Here is a 16,880-nt window from a genome sequence, read left to right as displayed (position 1 = left end):
TTGTCACACCAGCTGATACAGATGTTCTGAACGATGAGTTTGATGCTGTATGTTTTATATTGTTGATTTCACGTTGGCTATGATTAACTCATTAGAGGACCTGAACGTCTGAATGTCAATTGTATAAATGGAAACTCAGAAGAACTAATTTCCTGTTTTTTATCTTTACAAAAATAAATATTCAAAATAACACTATCTATAGGGCAGTGACTGGGCCGTGAAATGCCACCTCACTGTCGTGGTTTAACACATCACTTATCTGGCCCTGACACAAGGTGTTGCTTGATGATTTTAACTGCTGTAATGTGTCCTTGAGTGGCGTGAAAGGCGCTCTCTAAATAAAATGTATTATTATTATTTAAAGATAAAATCAGTGAAGCCATTTCTGTAATTTGTCAGTTCAATTTTTCACTTGAATATGTTTTTTTTTTTAATGCTTTATGTTTTGTGAAATAAGAACAGTAGAAAACTAGTAATTAATTATATTATATTTGATTGTGTCTCTGAATAAACCCCGGCTGCTGCTGCATCTTGTCTTGTCTTGTTCCTGTCGTCATTGAGCCCGAGTATTGATCAACTAGAAAACTCCAACAATCCTAATTTCAGTTTCAATTCTAGTACTTTGAACTTCCTTCTTGTCTTGGGTGTGTTAGTTTCTCCATGATGTAGATCGAAGCATCAACATTGTAAGACTTGTCTGTACAAGTAACAAAAAACAAAACTTTAGTCTGTCTTTGTTGCTTACAGTATAAAACAATACATGCTTGAATTTTGAAGCATCTACGTAAAGAAGTTAAGCTGTTTATCAGGCCAGTGATATGTTTTCTGGTATGACAAACCACATACTATGTCCCTTTTCTCACAAATAAACACAGAGAGGCTTTTATTCTAAGGCAGGCATAGGAAATGACAGGAGTTTAGGTTTAAAAAACTAGTGAAGAAGTGATAAACTCAAACTAAACTACTTCTTTTACTGTGCACAGGATCATCTGGGTTCAGAATATAGTATAAATATAATATAGTAGAGACCAGATCATCCTCTCAATAGGCGAAATATTGAACCAAAACGAGGTGATAAATCGCCTCAGCCTTTATACAGATAGACCCGTTGCTCTTCTTTTGCATTACAGTCACAGAGCCAGGTATCATCTGCCCCCTAGTGGTCAAAATGTGTAATTTCCAAAAAAGAACTCGAGGGCTTGCACAATCAAAACACCACCAATAACCACAGACGTTACCAAAACAAAGCAGCAACTTTTATGTAGGAGCCACAACAGCAACAACAAAAACATCCTGTATTATCAAAAATCACTTGAATACTATCATACTGCATTGAATTTCATAATCTGTTTAAAATGCAGGTGATAATTGGTTCATTTTCACATTATAACATCTTATCCAACGGCAGCAAGTCACACGTCATACACCGACAGTGATGCAGTAGGTGCAGTTGTCCACAGAGTGGCACCATTTTATTTCTTGTGCTTGTCACAACTCAACTATCGCACTGTGATGCTGCTGAAATATCAGTCGAAGTGTCCAAACGGAGTAATATTCAAACTCATTAGACAGACTCTGTGCTGGTTCCTGCTGCAGTAGGTGTCACCATAACTATGAACCACATCCACTCACAAGGTGAAAACAATAACACGTTTTGTTATGAACAAACTGCTGTTTATATTCTTACATATGACATGAGGTCAAGAGTTTGGATGATAGCAGCTCTGGGTTGGACTTGGTCCCGGCTTTAAACCTGATCGAGCTCTTAAACTTTGATTTACGGCATCTCTGTTTTATGTGACAGCATGTAAAGGGGCGGGAAGCAGGTAGTTACGAGTCCTGATGTGATCTTGTGATGGAATGAGTTCTTGGTAGCAGGGGGACAGGCGGACTGTTTGTGTCCCTGCGAGGGACACAGATGACCCTCTTCTGTTAAATGGGCCTTTATAAATAGAGCAGTTATTTTTCCACTGCTCCGGTCCAACTTGTCTGTACATCAGACCGAAGACACCGCACAGACCTGTTAGAGAGTCCACCATCCAATCACAATCTTCTATGTTAACCACAGCAGTCCATCATCCTATCAGGATGCTCTAAATAACTGTAGTCAATCAGATATTTCTCCTCAAACCAGATGGTTCTCAGCCTTGGATCAGCAGGACGGTGATGTGCTGAGTGACCGACCTTTGACTAGATCATTCCTGGCTGCTGTGTTAAGGCACATGGTATTAGTTTTGCACATCATGTCTTTTCTCCAAAACACACAAAGTGAAAATGTCAATCATATGCAGTAACTTTCTTGAAATTAGCAATTTCTGTTTATTTATGGTAACTATAAATAAAAAATACACAATTTTAGTGGTGGAGAAAAAATTAAACGCAATGCAGATCACTGGACATGTGTTTTAACCCATCTGCAACTGTTAATTCCTAATATCTGCCATTTTTGACGATTAAGGCACAAATTTGCTAAATAAAAAGATCACAACTTAAATATAAAATATAAATATATCACCAGACATGCAGCTGTAGGAAACTTTACATTACCTAAAGCAAGATCTAACGCCATCAAGCGTACGGTTTTGTATAGAGGTATGAAAGAATGGAATTCACTGCCAAAAAATATCAAACTCACCACGAACACAAAGAAATTCAAAATATTAATAAAACAGCATTTATCAAAGTAAGACAACATGGTATATTTATATATGGAGTATATTTCGATGGATATATGATATGTGTTATTATAATGTATATTCTGTAGAATGAATGTATATACAAGTATGATGTGTGATGTGTAATGATGTACAGTATACATATATGATATGTAGAAATATGGGTAATAGGATTAGTATGTGAACAATTAATATAACAAAGAAGGAATGAAGCACAGTTAAGAAATGTAAACACTTATTCTGTTTTTGTTTTGTTAGGTGAAGCATATCGCTCACTTGTTTTTTTGTTTTTAATTTTTATAATGTTTATGTTTTGTGTTTTCAACTGTATATTTGATACTGTTGGACCCCAGGAAGAATAGCTGTGGCTTTGCTGCAGCTAATGGGGATCTGTATAATAAACAAACAACTTGATGGTTGCAACCACAACCCCCCAATTCCACACAACGGTAACAAAAGGTGAATGAGATCTTTATAATGGAAAAAGTTGCAGCTAAAATACGGTTGAAAATGAATGTTTTTGTTGAACCTGTGAGTTTGAGTGTGTTTGGGTGTGTGTTTGTGTGGGTTGGTGGGGAGTGGGAGGGGGGAGTAGGGGTCCCCATGTTTTGTGTTCTTCTTTTAGCTTACTGCTTGTCTTTTCTGTCAAAGGTGTAATTTTATTTACATTTTAATTTCAACTTGTGTGGTGGTGGTGGTGGTTGTTTCTTCTCTCTCTCTTTCATCTATTAATTGTATATGAATTAAATGCACGTTATGAATAAAAAAGTTAAAAAAATAAATAAAACGGCACAAATTGTCCCCAAAAAAGCACTGCCACAGTCTGCACTCACATCACATCCAGGAGCCAGTGGAACGAAGCCTCTGTGACGAGACATGTCTGACTTTGTTTCCTGAACAGCCCACCTGCTAACGACTCAACTCTGAGGCAGAATGAAGTCATTACCGCCACAAACTATCACAGAGATCTTCCTGTTGTCGACCTGCACTGTCGCATCTTAATTACACTGCAAAGGTCTCACAGGCCTCAACGGGATCACAGCCTGTTGTACTCCTGAGGCCGACTCTGTGAACACAGGTTCTGTTTATAGACTGGATGTGATGACACAATTCTGTATCAATGGAAAGAATGCCCACTGTGCTCTAATGACGGCCAATGATAAGAACATTTAGTTATGCATTTAGTGGCCTGCACTATCTGCAACATACCGTATGTAATCCTCTCTGGAACAGGGTTACAGCTCGCTGCCACATTGTTTAGTACGGCTCAGATTTCCTCGTTATACGAACTTTGCATTAATTACAGTAGATTAAAGAAAATAAATGGGAGTTTAGAGAACATAATTCCACCAACTACATATTTGATCATGCTTTTTGTGCATCCATATTCCCTTCTATGTGCCCATCCATCCTGTGCAGGGTTGTCCGGGCCTGGATGAGGAAGTCAGGAATACCTCACTGCTGCTTTTTGCTTTGTTTACATGCTTGGATTTATTTATCACCACTGGACATTGTCCTAACCCCATCCCTCTGGAAACACATTCATTTCTCTCTGGCTCGCAGAAGAGTTCATCAAAGTGAAAAAGCATTTTATGCAAAGCCAGAATTGATACATGCGCCAACTGCAGCTCTGATCTCCCAGCAGATCAGTCTCGGTGCATTTGGGGTTTCTATTTTCAGAGGGATGACCGGTGCGTCCAAAAATCCAGCGGCTGATTTGTGTTATTTTTAGAGGCCGAGTGTCCCAGGGCCTTCTGATATTTGAATGATTGTTGCCGAGTATCTCTAAGGGATGCCGTCCTTTTGGAGACAGGGGCGGAGGCCGGTGCAGATGAGGTGCCGCGCATTTGTGTGGTTTTTATTCAGGGCTGCATTTGCTTTATGTGGTTTTATTATCTATATGAGATGTATGATTCGCATGCCACGATGGGCTGCAGCAACAGTAGCCGGCTGCGGTTACTTTTGGATACTGTGCTACATCATTGGAGTTGGAGGCCATTTGAGTCATTTCAGGTTCAACATCAGGTGTGTTGGATTTGAAATGACCAGACAATGCCAACGCCTGTGCCTGGTGGATTTGTGGTGTTCCCGATTTAGTAGGTTGGGTGCCTTTGATTTATTTTAGCGAGACAGATAAGGTGTGCTGGCTTTGTGGATTATTTTAGGAGATGTGACAGGTGGATGCCTCAGACTGGGTGTGCTGCGTTTTTGATTTTAGATCAGAATGACAGAGGAGGGCTGCTCTGTATTTCAAATGTTTATTTAGGAAAAACTGGGAGCATTATAGATTTGTGTTATTCTACATGGGGAGCGCTGGCAGCTGGGACAGAGCTCGGCAGCTTGGGAGACTTCCTTCAGCATCCTGTGGGACTTTTGATCCCTGAGGATGAAACTCTTTATCACCTTCTGAGCAGAGCAGAGCAGCATCCCAACAGCTGGAAGTGTTTCAGAGTCTCTGAGGCTCTTCAGCTTGTTGGATGCATAGAGTTATTGCAATAAGGAATGAGGGCGTCCAATCATCATCCCGACCTCCACACCCTCAGGATGCTGACACACATTCCTACCAACTGGAAACACCAGTAATGCAAATGTTTAGTTTATAAAAAACACCGACAATGGAGGCAGATCAATCAGGGCATCCCTGGTGTATAGTCGGGCCAGGGCCGTTGTATAGGGGAGAAAGGTGATGATAATTCTAGGGGCCCAGCGCCCAGTGGGGCCCACAAAAAACCCAGTATAATCTTTGTATGACTGAATTATTCTGCATATGACCCTGACTAATACTCATATTGCTGCATTAGCAAAACAAAACAACTAAAAACAAAGTAGGCTAAATAAAAAATGATAATACATACATAGTCTAAGAAAGAAGGGGAAAAGTCAGGGGACAGGGGCCCACTTTAGTATTCTTTCAGGGGGCCCGGAATTCCTAGCAACGGCCCTGAGTCGGGCTGTCAGATCGAACTTCGCTATTCGAACAGAATTCAAATTATTTTCAAAATGAGAACATTCGAAGGTGAAAACTGACGTTCCAACATGTGCCTTCCACAACAACGCAAATTAACGTAGTGTGTCACGATGTTCGGGGTAGTAAACATGTTCATAAAACAATTTAGTTGTTGTGCACGACGTAGAGCTGCAGCTTCAAATTAACTAGCAGAGTTTTTTTAATTGCCCGTTTATTCGGCTGGGGCGGTGGCCTGCATGTTCCCACACTATACGCACACATTCTTTCTTTCTTTTTATCGATCGATCCGCGCACCACTTATGTGCCGATCACGGATCAACTGTGATTCGTTGCACCACTATTTATAATATTTCGATTTCCCTCCTTGAAGTTTTATATTTAGTTGGTAAAACTTAAGTATGTTGCAAATGTTACACATTAAAATTTTGAATATAATTTGAATATTTAGCATAAGAAGTGTTAGAAATTCGAATCTGATTTGGGGGGAGGATTGACAGCCATGGTATATAGTAACAGAAGCTGTCTGCTTGAGTTATTGTGACCTGTAGCCTACACTAACATCCTCACTCTCTCACTCTTAGCTGTTGATCAGTCAGTGCCACGCTCTGCTACAGGCTGTAAACACTGTCAGTCACTCGCCTCGTGTCCGAAGCCTTCACATCACTGCTGCTGTGTGACTCCCTCGGCTCTACTGAAATGTAAACACTTAGATTATAATCATATTTCCTCACACTGGCAGTATGGTGTGTGCTCTACCACACACACACACACACACCACAAATGACTCATTAAAATTAAATGATCAGATTTAGGTGTGTGTGCGTTCTGTGTTCCTTGAAATCACATTAGGTCCAGTGCATTAGTGTGAACACACATACAGACATCGCTGCACTGTGTCAACAACATTTCTGTCAGCTTGCTAAGTGACGGATTAATATCAAGTGACACCTGATCTAGATGTTTCATTCTAAGATTTCACAGCAATACAGTTTCTAAATTAGTTATTTTCTTAATTTAATCTTCATACAATTCAATTCACAAAGACTTGGGAAGCGTGGGATTCAAGGGGGGAATCGTCACGTTGCGTTGGTACTGGGCTTCAAAAGCTCATATCTGATAAACCATGCTCTTAGAGAGAGGGCTCTAGGAAAAAATAAAAAGGGTTGTAGGCTCCTCCACATAGCTGGCTATATCTGGAGAACAGAGAGGGAGAAGGAGGCAGAGAGAGAGAATGTGTGTGAAGCTGCCAACAGAAGCAGTAAGTCTTCCAGAGTAAACACAGCTGATGGGGTAAACCCCCTCTGCATCCCTATTCACCCCTAATACGCCTTCTCTCTGTCTCTACATCCATCCATCTGTCCATCTATACATCTATAAAATGCCAGCAGTCCCAGCTACAGTAATAAATTCATATACAATATTACAGCTCTGTGCAGGATGAAGTGAAAAGAGAGGAAGCCGTGAGTGGACACTTCCTTTTGTTAAATAACCACTGACATGTGGAGCTAAACATGTCTGCTTTATTTACAATATACTGTAGAGTTATTGTACATTCATAATGTCCAGTTTTCCTCTAATTCTTTTTCTAACATGCACAGAAAGACTAAAGCTTGAATTATTCTTCCTGCGCCTGCGTAGCTCCGAGGTTCTCTGTGCAGACGCGCCAAACTAAATTTATGACAGCGTGTGGACTGTTAATGCATTTCCCCATACAGCTACAGTACCTGCTGCAGCATCTGCATGGCTGCCTGGTTTGGACTCGCTACCAAACTGGAGCAAGGTAGCCATTAGCTTAGTGCAGATGTGCAGACTGCTGTTTTGTGCATATAGGACTAAATAAAAACTAAACCAAACTAAAACTGCTTAATCACTTGTTGAACTAACTAAAACTAAACTGAAATAAAAAAGCAAACTGAAAAACTAAATGAAAATAAAACTAATGAAAATTTTAAAACTATAATAACCTTGATGCATAGTAAAGAGAAAGATATTCTGCATCGATAAAACTCAGCAAGTATGCAGTTAAAACTGATGTCCAGGGGGAATGGACTCATCAGATTTCATAATAATCATTTGCGTACAGTATGTCATGATACTAGTTGATATTTTGGGCAAAGTTTGAAGGAAGAGGGAACTCTTAAAGGAGAGGAATCCCCAGGAGGATTAGCTTTTCATGTATGTGTGCTCTTCACTCACATCTGTGGCCAGTCGAGCCGTTCTGCGCTGGCTGTTTTCTCTGCTGTGGTTTTCTGCATCAGCCCAGTTGTTTCTCTCCCTCTGTATCGTCCTCTCTTTCTAGGATTGGGTCGGAGCAGTCTGGCATTTCACCATGTAAGGCTGCAGAGCTGAACTGTTGCTGAGGAGGGAAAAAAAAGGAAACTAGTTTCTTAGGGGAGACTTTTTTATAATTATTTTTCAGCTAGAAATGAAAACAGTGTGTTCATGGGGATGAATAAGACGGCAGTGATGATAAAAATGGATCGCTGAGACACTTATAGTCCATCAGACATATTTATCACCACATGTTATATCACAGGGATCATAAAACCAGCACAACTCTCTTTTTTAACATTACAGGATGCATCAACTCACAGTAATGTTTCTGTTTCAGGATTGCCCTTTTCACACTTCCCCTTTTACACTTTCACACCTGGATGCTGCCCATTACAGCTCCAGTCTGATCTGATTGCCGCTGGACAGCTCCTCGTGGATTTGAGGGCCTGGCTAGAGAGCAGCACAGCCGTGGTAATGACTGTCACGTTCCAGATTTATCCTGTCAGTCCTGGGCCAAACAATTCCTCCTCTGCGCAGCAGTCACTTTGACAGAGGAGGTTAAATTAAACTCAATGGTGCATCACAGTTAATACAAAAGCTTCCTCCATTTTTCCTCCCCAGCTCTCCATCTCTGCAAAGGTCAGACTCCAAAACGGCCTGCTATTGGTCAATAAGTCAACTTTGCAAGTTCACATTTATGTTTCAAAATAAAGCTGGTGCAGCCATGTCTTTTCGCTGTGCCTCTTTACTTGTCACCTTGATTGATAAACTGCAATGTCTGCATTGCAATGACTTAATATTAGAGCTCTGCCGTGGCTAAAGAGCAGAGGAAGGAATCAAATGAGATGCCGCCCCAAAAACCTCCATCCCTTCAGAGACAGATGACCTTTCAAATAGTCTTTATATAACCTTAACATTTCTTGATATTGTACTGCACGTCTGATGGCATTATATCAGTGCTTTGTTTTGAAAGACCACCTTTAACCCTCTGGGGGAACTGGTCTGATAAATGCCAGAGTTTGGTCCATGTACCATCAGAAAGACTTCAAAAGCATCAATTAATCCCCCACTAATGAGCCTTTAAGAACAACTCTGAGCTCAATGTTAAAGTAAGACCTGGTGATGCTGTTATACCTAAAATTAGGAAACATAACTTTGTACTCCATTTCCAGGAGATAATTAAAGACATTTATATAGAAATTGGTAATAAAGGCACTGAAATCCAGATTTTAATGGATCTTTCATTTGTCTATTGCACACAGATGAATATTTTTCCTTGTCTCATTAAATTTAACGGCTTATTTTGTTCTCTGAACTGTTTTCTTGGTCCCAAAAAAGTCGAATTGTCTATTTTCATTAACATGTTTCATTTCCTACTTGAGCAGCTCCGTCTCCCACAGGGACAATCATCTTCATCTTATCCCTGGTTGTCAGAAGAGACTGTGGTAGAAATATGTGTGTGTCCATGTACTCTGACTGTGTAAAGTGTGTATCCACAGTGGAGCAGTGAGTAGCAATAACAACAAAGCAGACTGCCCAGTACGTGACTGACAGCCTGTTTACATGTAGATTCTCCTTATAAGGCAAATGCAACTCTTTCTGGGCCACAGCAGGGGGGTTATTTTTACTTTTCCTGAGTTTTTGGAGCCCCTTGTCTTTTTTGATTTCGCCCAAGTGAAAGAGGCTGTCCATGACTTCACACACATCCAAACACGTGCTTTTCCAAAGACCAAGAATTTGTTGTTTTCAAAATCTGAGTTAACCTACATTCTCTTAGTTTTGGAGAATAAAGTCAGAGCATGTGATATATATTAAAAATGAGAGGGCAGCAAACAACAGCAAATAAAAAAGACACTTAGATACCGAGGCTACCTGGGGAAATTATTTTGTCATTGCTGCTTTAGCAATATCCGGGTCCCAGAGGATCAATTTCCAGGCTCTTCAATGGCGTGGTCATAGCCAAACTGTATATTTAGAGGTGCCATCAGCTGTTCACCGGCACCACACGTGTGCCAAGTGTCCACTGGCCTGCCAGGATAACGAAGACAATAGTGTATTCCAGCCGTGATGTTTGAATGTTGGCCAAACCGTGGTCTAGCTCTGATGATGCATCGGCCCTTCACAGCTGATTGGTCACGGATGCGCGCATGGTGCTCATCCACAGCACCGAAGAAAGAGTTAAAAAGTGGGTGAGCATGACAAAAGTTGAAAAAGCCTGAAAACACTTCTGCTTCTTGCACTTGTTTATATATATTAAAAAAAAAACATGTTTCTAAGGTTAATCCCTATTTTAGGATAACTGTATCTGCAGCAGCAATTACTCTAGTTTATTTGACTAAATTACTACAAAATGTCAAAACAACTGTTACACAAAATGTCCATATTAAATATTATATTGACATTATATATACACATTATTCAGAGTGCTTTCAGACCTTGCATCCGTCTCGGGTCAAAGTTTTAACAACTTATCACTTTCAGCTTTTAGCAGCCAAACCTAAATTCCTGAACTACACTGAACTGCCCCAGTAGTTACTGGCTAGTTACATGTATAATTCACCATCGTACGACCTTGCTATCCCCGCTACAATCTTTTCTAGGATGTCCTGCCTCTCTCCCTCTCCCTCTCTCTCTCTCTCTCTCTCTCCCTCTCTCACATTGTGTTTACAGCCTTGGAGAGAGTTGCATATCTGACATTTCTCTCTCAAACTCCAACCAGCTCTGTTCTCATCTCAGAGGTAAGAGGCAGCATCCTGCCATCTTTCAATCTAATTTCATTTCTAGACGATATTAGACCGTAGATGAGGAAATAACGATCACATTCGATGATGATTTAAACGCTTCAGATGATCCGTAAAAACAAAGGCTTTAATCTTAATGAATTAACCTTGCTCTCTGATGGAGACCTCCAGAGATTCATGTTAGTCACTTTACATGTTTGTAGTAACTCTTAAGTGTTCTGTGCAGACTAGAGATACATAGCTACATCATTTCTCTCCCTGTGGGGGTCAGAGGAGGCTACTTTTTATGTAAAGATTACAGAGGAGTACTCTATGAATCATTGCTTCTTATAAAAAAGTCATTGTTCACATAGAGTAAACACAGCTCTGAAGAGGGGGGGGCGTGGGGAGGGGGAATGGAAACAGGACTGAACCTCCCAGAGGGATAAACACTCATCTGCACTTCTTACATTCCCATCCAAGCCACATGATTTTATTTAGGAGCTCTGAGGAGCCAAATTGACTCAATCTTCTCACAGACTTCGTCCAGTCAAGTGTCTTCCACCGCTGATACAGCACATGGCATGCATCAGAGTTAAAGTTAAAGGAGTTGAAACAGGCTGCACAGGAGGCTGAACTGGATAAAATCGAGGGATTAAAGTTATTGTTCTGGTTCTAACAATTGAGCTTTGACTACTGTAATGACTTTTAGCCTCCACATGACTTATATTCACATGGTGTGTTTAGGAAAAAATGGCAAAATAGTGGATGGTGACACTTGTTACTCAGTAAAAAACAAAAGAACCAACTTGAACAATGGAAACAATGCTCATCAGGGTTTTTCACTAGTTTGATGAAGTTGATCCAATTTAAAAGACAGTTTTTAATTTGGGTTCATGTACTGGCACCCAACAGCTGTCATCAGTGTGTGGGTGACACTGATCCTGCCCCAGTTAGAATAATAGGTCAGCATCAGCAAACCCATGTATCCATCCACTGTAACCTACATTTCAACTCGATAGCTGTCATGCTCGGCCTTTTAACTGTCAATCATTTTCTAAGAGGTAAAAAAAAAATGATACCGCAGCTCCTTTGTTCAAAAATGTATTGATTTGGATCAAATGATGAACAACACAGGGATCAGAGGAAATTTATAGAGAGCTTATAGTGTCTGTCACCTCAGCTGACTGTGTGTGTGTGCGTACCTGTACATCTGTGTGCAGCCTCCTTTTCTACTCAAGACAACAGCTACCGGTGCTGACACATGCTGATAAAACTCACACCCATGGAATGACCGGCATCTACAAATCTGAACAATACACACACACACACACACAGAAATATTTTAGTCTCTACTTCTAAGATGAAACACTCAGTCACTTTCAGATCTCACAACACACATCGACGTGTCACACTCTCTCTGTTGGTCACACTGGAGGGATTTAGCTCTTGGCAGCGACAGCTGACAACAGCTGATTGTGTTTCTAAAAGTTCAACATGAGTTAACTCGACTTATAAAAGTAATAAGCATCAAAAAGTAAAAGTATTAGAGAGAATTTTGAGGACAAGAGAAGTGGGAAATAAACTAAAACAGACATTTCAATAACAGAGGTAAATGTATATATTGGAAAAAAAGTTATTGCTCATCAAATTCATATCTACACAGCTTTGTGACTTTACTGTGAACCAGGAAAACAACAATTAACAGATTAAACAACAGGGCTCAGAGAGGATGAGTGAGACAACATCATGGGCCGACACAGCTGTTGATTAAACGTGCTTAATTTCTCCGTAATGGGTCAATAATTCTCAAAACGTCCCTTAGGCATGTTTCTTATTAACTGGTGAGCCTTTGTAGCTGAGCAGTGGCACGTTTGGAGGCTGAAACTTTCCTGCAGAAGTAAACTGACTAAAATAACGTGCAGCAGGGATGTGTTGTTTCCTCAACTTTGTTAATCAAACTTCAGCTTTAATCAGCGACTCCTCGGGGGTCTAGTTGTGATTAGCATTTAGCTCTGGTGTGACCTTTGTGAGTCCAATTATTGTGTAACTTCAGTTAAATTAAATCCAAGGCTGTGTTTCATCTCACCTTGTGTTGGCTCCAGTTGCTTGTTTTTATGGCATAGATGATCCAAACAGCTGTGTCTGTGTCGCCCTGTGAGACGTGAGAGGTCGAGACAGAGGCAGGTGATGACAAAGACATGACTTGATGAAAAATAAGAAAAGTGTATCTGTTTGGGTGAGTCAGGGGTTAAATCTAGCAGGAGATATGTGAGCTATGTGAACCACAGACTCACAGACTCCAAAGTGAAGCCTAGTGGGTTCATTCATTTAATTTCTTCACTCATTTCTCCACCGTGGAAGCAGCGACAGCTCGTCTTCCACCTTGAAATGACTGACAGTCGGCACTCGGCACATAACGATGTGGCTGATGTGTAAAGACGAGTTAAGGATAATGTCGAGCACCGGTACCTCACAGCTCTGTAGACACCCACGCACCAGTCCCAATTTAACCCAAGGTGTCAGAGGTCAAACTACTGGCACAATGAAAACGCTCCTTTCTCTTGCTGAATGCAAGAAGAAGGGGAAGAGGGGTAGATAAGATTAAGTGGAAGGCTTTTCACCTGTTGTGTTGAATGATTCAGGGGCCCAGAGCTGGACAGAGGCCTCACAAAAGGCCAGGGATTATGGATATTTATTCTTTTGGATCCAGAGCTGCTGCCGTCAAGGGAGGGCTCAGAGTTTAAAGCCTCCTCTCATATGACTCTGGGGAATTGAAGATTTTTGTGGGGGAAAGACATTGTGTTTCTCCAGTGACTACTAGAAGTAAATAGCATGTGTGTGTGAGTGTGTATGGGGTGGTAGTTAATGTGTCAAGTGATAACAGGTGACTCAGAGGCAAATCAAGGGTGTAACAAAAGTGAAATGATAAAAATAGAAGTGTTGAAAAGTCTAGTTCAGTCCAGCTTTAGCATCCTAAGCACAGTGGAGGTATCAATAAGAAATAAAACAGATTGGATTAGCACCACAACTAGCAGGCATGACCATTCACAAGGCTGGATTTAGTCTTTTTTCAGTTTTGTATCAGACTGTAATGAACAATTTACCCAGCAGGGGACGCTAGCATGACTTTTACCTTATTAAAAATAAAGAAGAACGAGACAGAGCTGATGTTCAGGTCCTCAGATGTTCACTCACTGTCTGTTGGAGCTGCTAATGCAAAAGCACGGTCACCTTGTCACTATGACTCTGATGTGAGGAAAGTCCCAGATCAGATTACAGACGCTCAGCCTGCAGCTGCATATTCAGTACTTATTTTATTTTGTTCCAGCTACTTCCTCAACTCAGAGCTGTTTTTTTTAAATTTCATGCTGTGAGATTAGAGCCACCATTAAACATGGACATTAGAGTGCATCACCTCAACCCAGACTGACAGAGTCTGCAGTGGTTTGATCAGATTTGAAGCAACAACATCAGATGCAAATTCATGCTGTATCTCATTTTGTGTATTACTGTTATGTTTTGACATGAACAAGTGATCACGGCCACGCCCACTTAGAGGACAGGAAGTGGAAACCATTTCATAGCATTGGAAATTTGTGATCTTCTGTGCTGAGATCCTTAGCTTTAATTGGCTGTCGGCTGAGAGGCGCAGCGAGCCTGTGCAGCTTAGGATTTCTCATTATGTCAGAACAGAGCGCGTGGTGCTCCAGTGAGAGTGAGACCCTGCAGACAAATAGTCTGTAGGCGGCGTAATTGCCTGCCGAAAATTGAATATACACAAGAAAATGCGCGATGGTAGTTATGACTTTACAGGAAGAGTGGTGTAATGTCTCCGTTTTAGACCCTTTCTTTGTGTTTTGATGAAATAACAGGCTTTTTTCTCCGTGTGAGAACATTGTCATTGTGAAGACATTTTCTGTAGCTGCCACTCGATTGGAGTCTGGTTTTCACACATCATCAGGCCTCAGCTGACGCCTGTGAGCTGCTCTGTAATCACCATCACACCACATGCCGCCGTACACAAAGGTCACGCAACAGACGTCACACACAGGAGGGTGCTGAACTGAAACTGAGGTAAACAGTGAGTTCTGTTGTCTGCAGCCCTTTGTTTTCTCACTGTCCCTGTTTCCTCTTCCCTCTCACTTTGTCAGGAGAGAAGAGACGAGACGAGACGAGTAGAGAAAAGAAGAGAAGAGAAGAGAAAAGAAGAGAAGAGAGGAGAAGAGAAGAGGTTTTTGTTGTGTAACCAGGAAGCGGTCCACCTCCAGACTCCCAGACTTCACCTCGGTCCAGGAGCCTGACTCAGTTCCCTCCTCTCTTCATCCAGCTGACCAAAATCTAACCTCTCCGCTGTCGCCATGGAGCGTGTTCAGCACATGACCAAGTCGGCCATCCGCCGAGCGTCTCAGATCGAGGTGAACCCACAGGCCAAGAGGAACCTGCAGGAGCTGTTTGTCAACTTCACCCTCATCCTCATCTGCCTGCTCCTCATCTACATCATCGTCCTGCTGAGCAGCTGAGAGGGGGCCGAGCTCCAGAGAGTTTGGGGAGGCTGTGCTGTGGAAACGAGTTTGGCTGATATATGGCTTTTACTGATTCACACAGATCAGATTTCTAAAGGAAGCAATAATATCCCCATATATCAGCCTAACTCTGTTTGACAACAGCCACGGAGGAGGATCACTGCCAAACTCTCTCGGTTCATGGCTGTGGCTGAGCTCAAGGATGATGTTTCTGTGAGGGCTGATCAGGGATCAGCTTCCCTGCCTGTCTTTCTCAAGGGAATGATCAAAAGTGACCCGACTTCTACAGTTTAAACTTCACTGATATACTGTATGCATGTGTATCTGCCTGCTGCTCCTCCACATTAATACCATGCTCACATCACAATGTACTGATTCAAGTCGATTCACAGAGGATTCAAGACATCCTGTACAACATTTAAATGTCTCCTGCATCAGTAAAATACCGACAATGTGAGTGATACTGAAATATAATACATCACTTTTGTTTAACTTCCATTTCCCATGAACCCTGTTCCTTCATCCTGCCACCGCCCCCACCAAGAGGAGAAAGATAAACATGCTGGAAATGATTTTTTTCCATCAGCATTTTTACTTCCATTCCCAGATATCTCAATATTCAGAACATAAAAATCCCTCTATAGGATTTGTTGTGTATAAAAAATGATGGTGAGAGGATATATAACATATAGACAAGGTAAAGACTGCACTGATGATACAACTGGTAGCATAAATGTGTTCACTTTTGGATAAAATTCAGTAAAACCAGAGCAGTGTTTCAAATCCTTACCTCTCTGATTTGCATCTCCTCTGGCTTCTTCATCATCGGCAACGGCAGCAGAGACTCGTGGGTATCACAGTATCTGGAGCCATCTTCCCTGCCAAACTAACATAAAACATGGCAGTGATGTTGAAAAAGCTGCACAAATTACTACTAAATGCTCATTTGAACCACTCAAGTGCAGAAGGAAATGGAAAACTCACATTTGACCCATTCTGAATCACATACTACAGTGTATCATATTTATTTAGCAATGGTTCAAAGGACTGTTGGCCTGTAAAGTAGAAGCTGCAGGTATTTCTCACCAGTGGGCTACATAAAAATCTCAACCATGCAATTTTCTACATGAGGTATGAACTATTACACTTAATACTCAGTGTATTCAGATCAGTGAGCACCAGTTTGGACGTGCACAACACACCTCACACAATCCCTGCTATATTGTAAGCCTGACATACAGAACATGCAGTTTATCAGAGAAGGAAATTTCACTTTGCATGGCGTGATATCACTTTATGGCGATAAGATGTGTTCTATTTCTATTTAGTTATTATAGCTAAGCTGACTGATGCCAACATTTGTGTTAAATTACAGCACAAGTGTCCTGATAGTGGCTGCAGAGGTGCAGAAAAGCAACTGTAATGTGCATTATGAAGTCCAGAAGAAACTAATATAATTATAACAATTTATACCAGCCACATTTACTGTACACATAATGCATCTTAACTACATCTGCCATGAATTGAAATTAAATAAGTTATTGAATGGTCTTTCTTTATGGATGTCTGGAAAGTTGTACCACCTGACTTCAAAACTACTTACAAGCCACCAAATAAATTGCATGATAAAGAAAATAAGTGTTTTTTTCCTTTTGTTTTTCCTGGTACAGGTGTGTCTTTATTTCATATTCCAATTCATCATTTAAGTATAATAATT

At 41.0% G+C, this 16,880-nt stretch overlaps 1 protein-coding gene across 2 annotated transcripts; it reads left to right on the top strand.

The window, feature by feature from the left end:
- Positions 1 to 10,542: 10,542 nt before the first annotated feature.
- On the top strand, positions 10,543 to 16,685 carry pln2 (phospholamban 2). Of its 2 annotated transcripts, none has more exons than XM_085798962.1 (2): positions 10,543 to 10,655; positions 14,847 to 16,685. In XM_085798962.1, the coding sequence occupies exon 2, from the start codon at positions 14,999 to 15,001 to the stop codon at positions 15,158 to 15,160; it is 162 nt and encodes a 53-aa protein (XP_085655088.1). In that variant the 5' UTR covers positions 10,543 to 10,655; positions 14,847 to 14,998; the 3' UTR covers positions 15,161 to 16,685. The 2 variants fall into 2 exon arrangements, with proteins under 2 accessions (XP_085655088.1, XP_085655096.1); XM_085798970.1 differs by having other exon boundaries at positions 10,605 to 10,655; positions 14,792 to 16,685.
- Positions 16,686 to 16,880: the final 195 nt, after the last annotated feature.

The sequence above is a fragment of the Trachurus japonicus genome, chromosome 2 (assembly GCF_045865225.1).
Source record: "Trachurus japonicus isolate A0001 chromosome 2, Traja_1.0".
Classification (NCBI taxonomy): Eukaryota; Metazoa; Chordata; class Actinopteri; order Carangiformes; family Carangidae; genus Trachurus; species Trachurus japonicus.
Note: the sequence above shows the minus strand (reverse complement) of the source record. Positions and strands in the feature narration are given on the sequence as shown.

Bases quoted from the DNA above. Each gene is read 5' to 3' on its own strand.
- pln2 (XM_085798962.1), top strand. From the start codon at position 14,999: ATGGAGCGTGTTCAGCACATGACCAAGTCGGCCATCCGCCGAGCGTCT.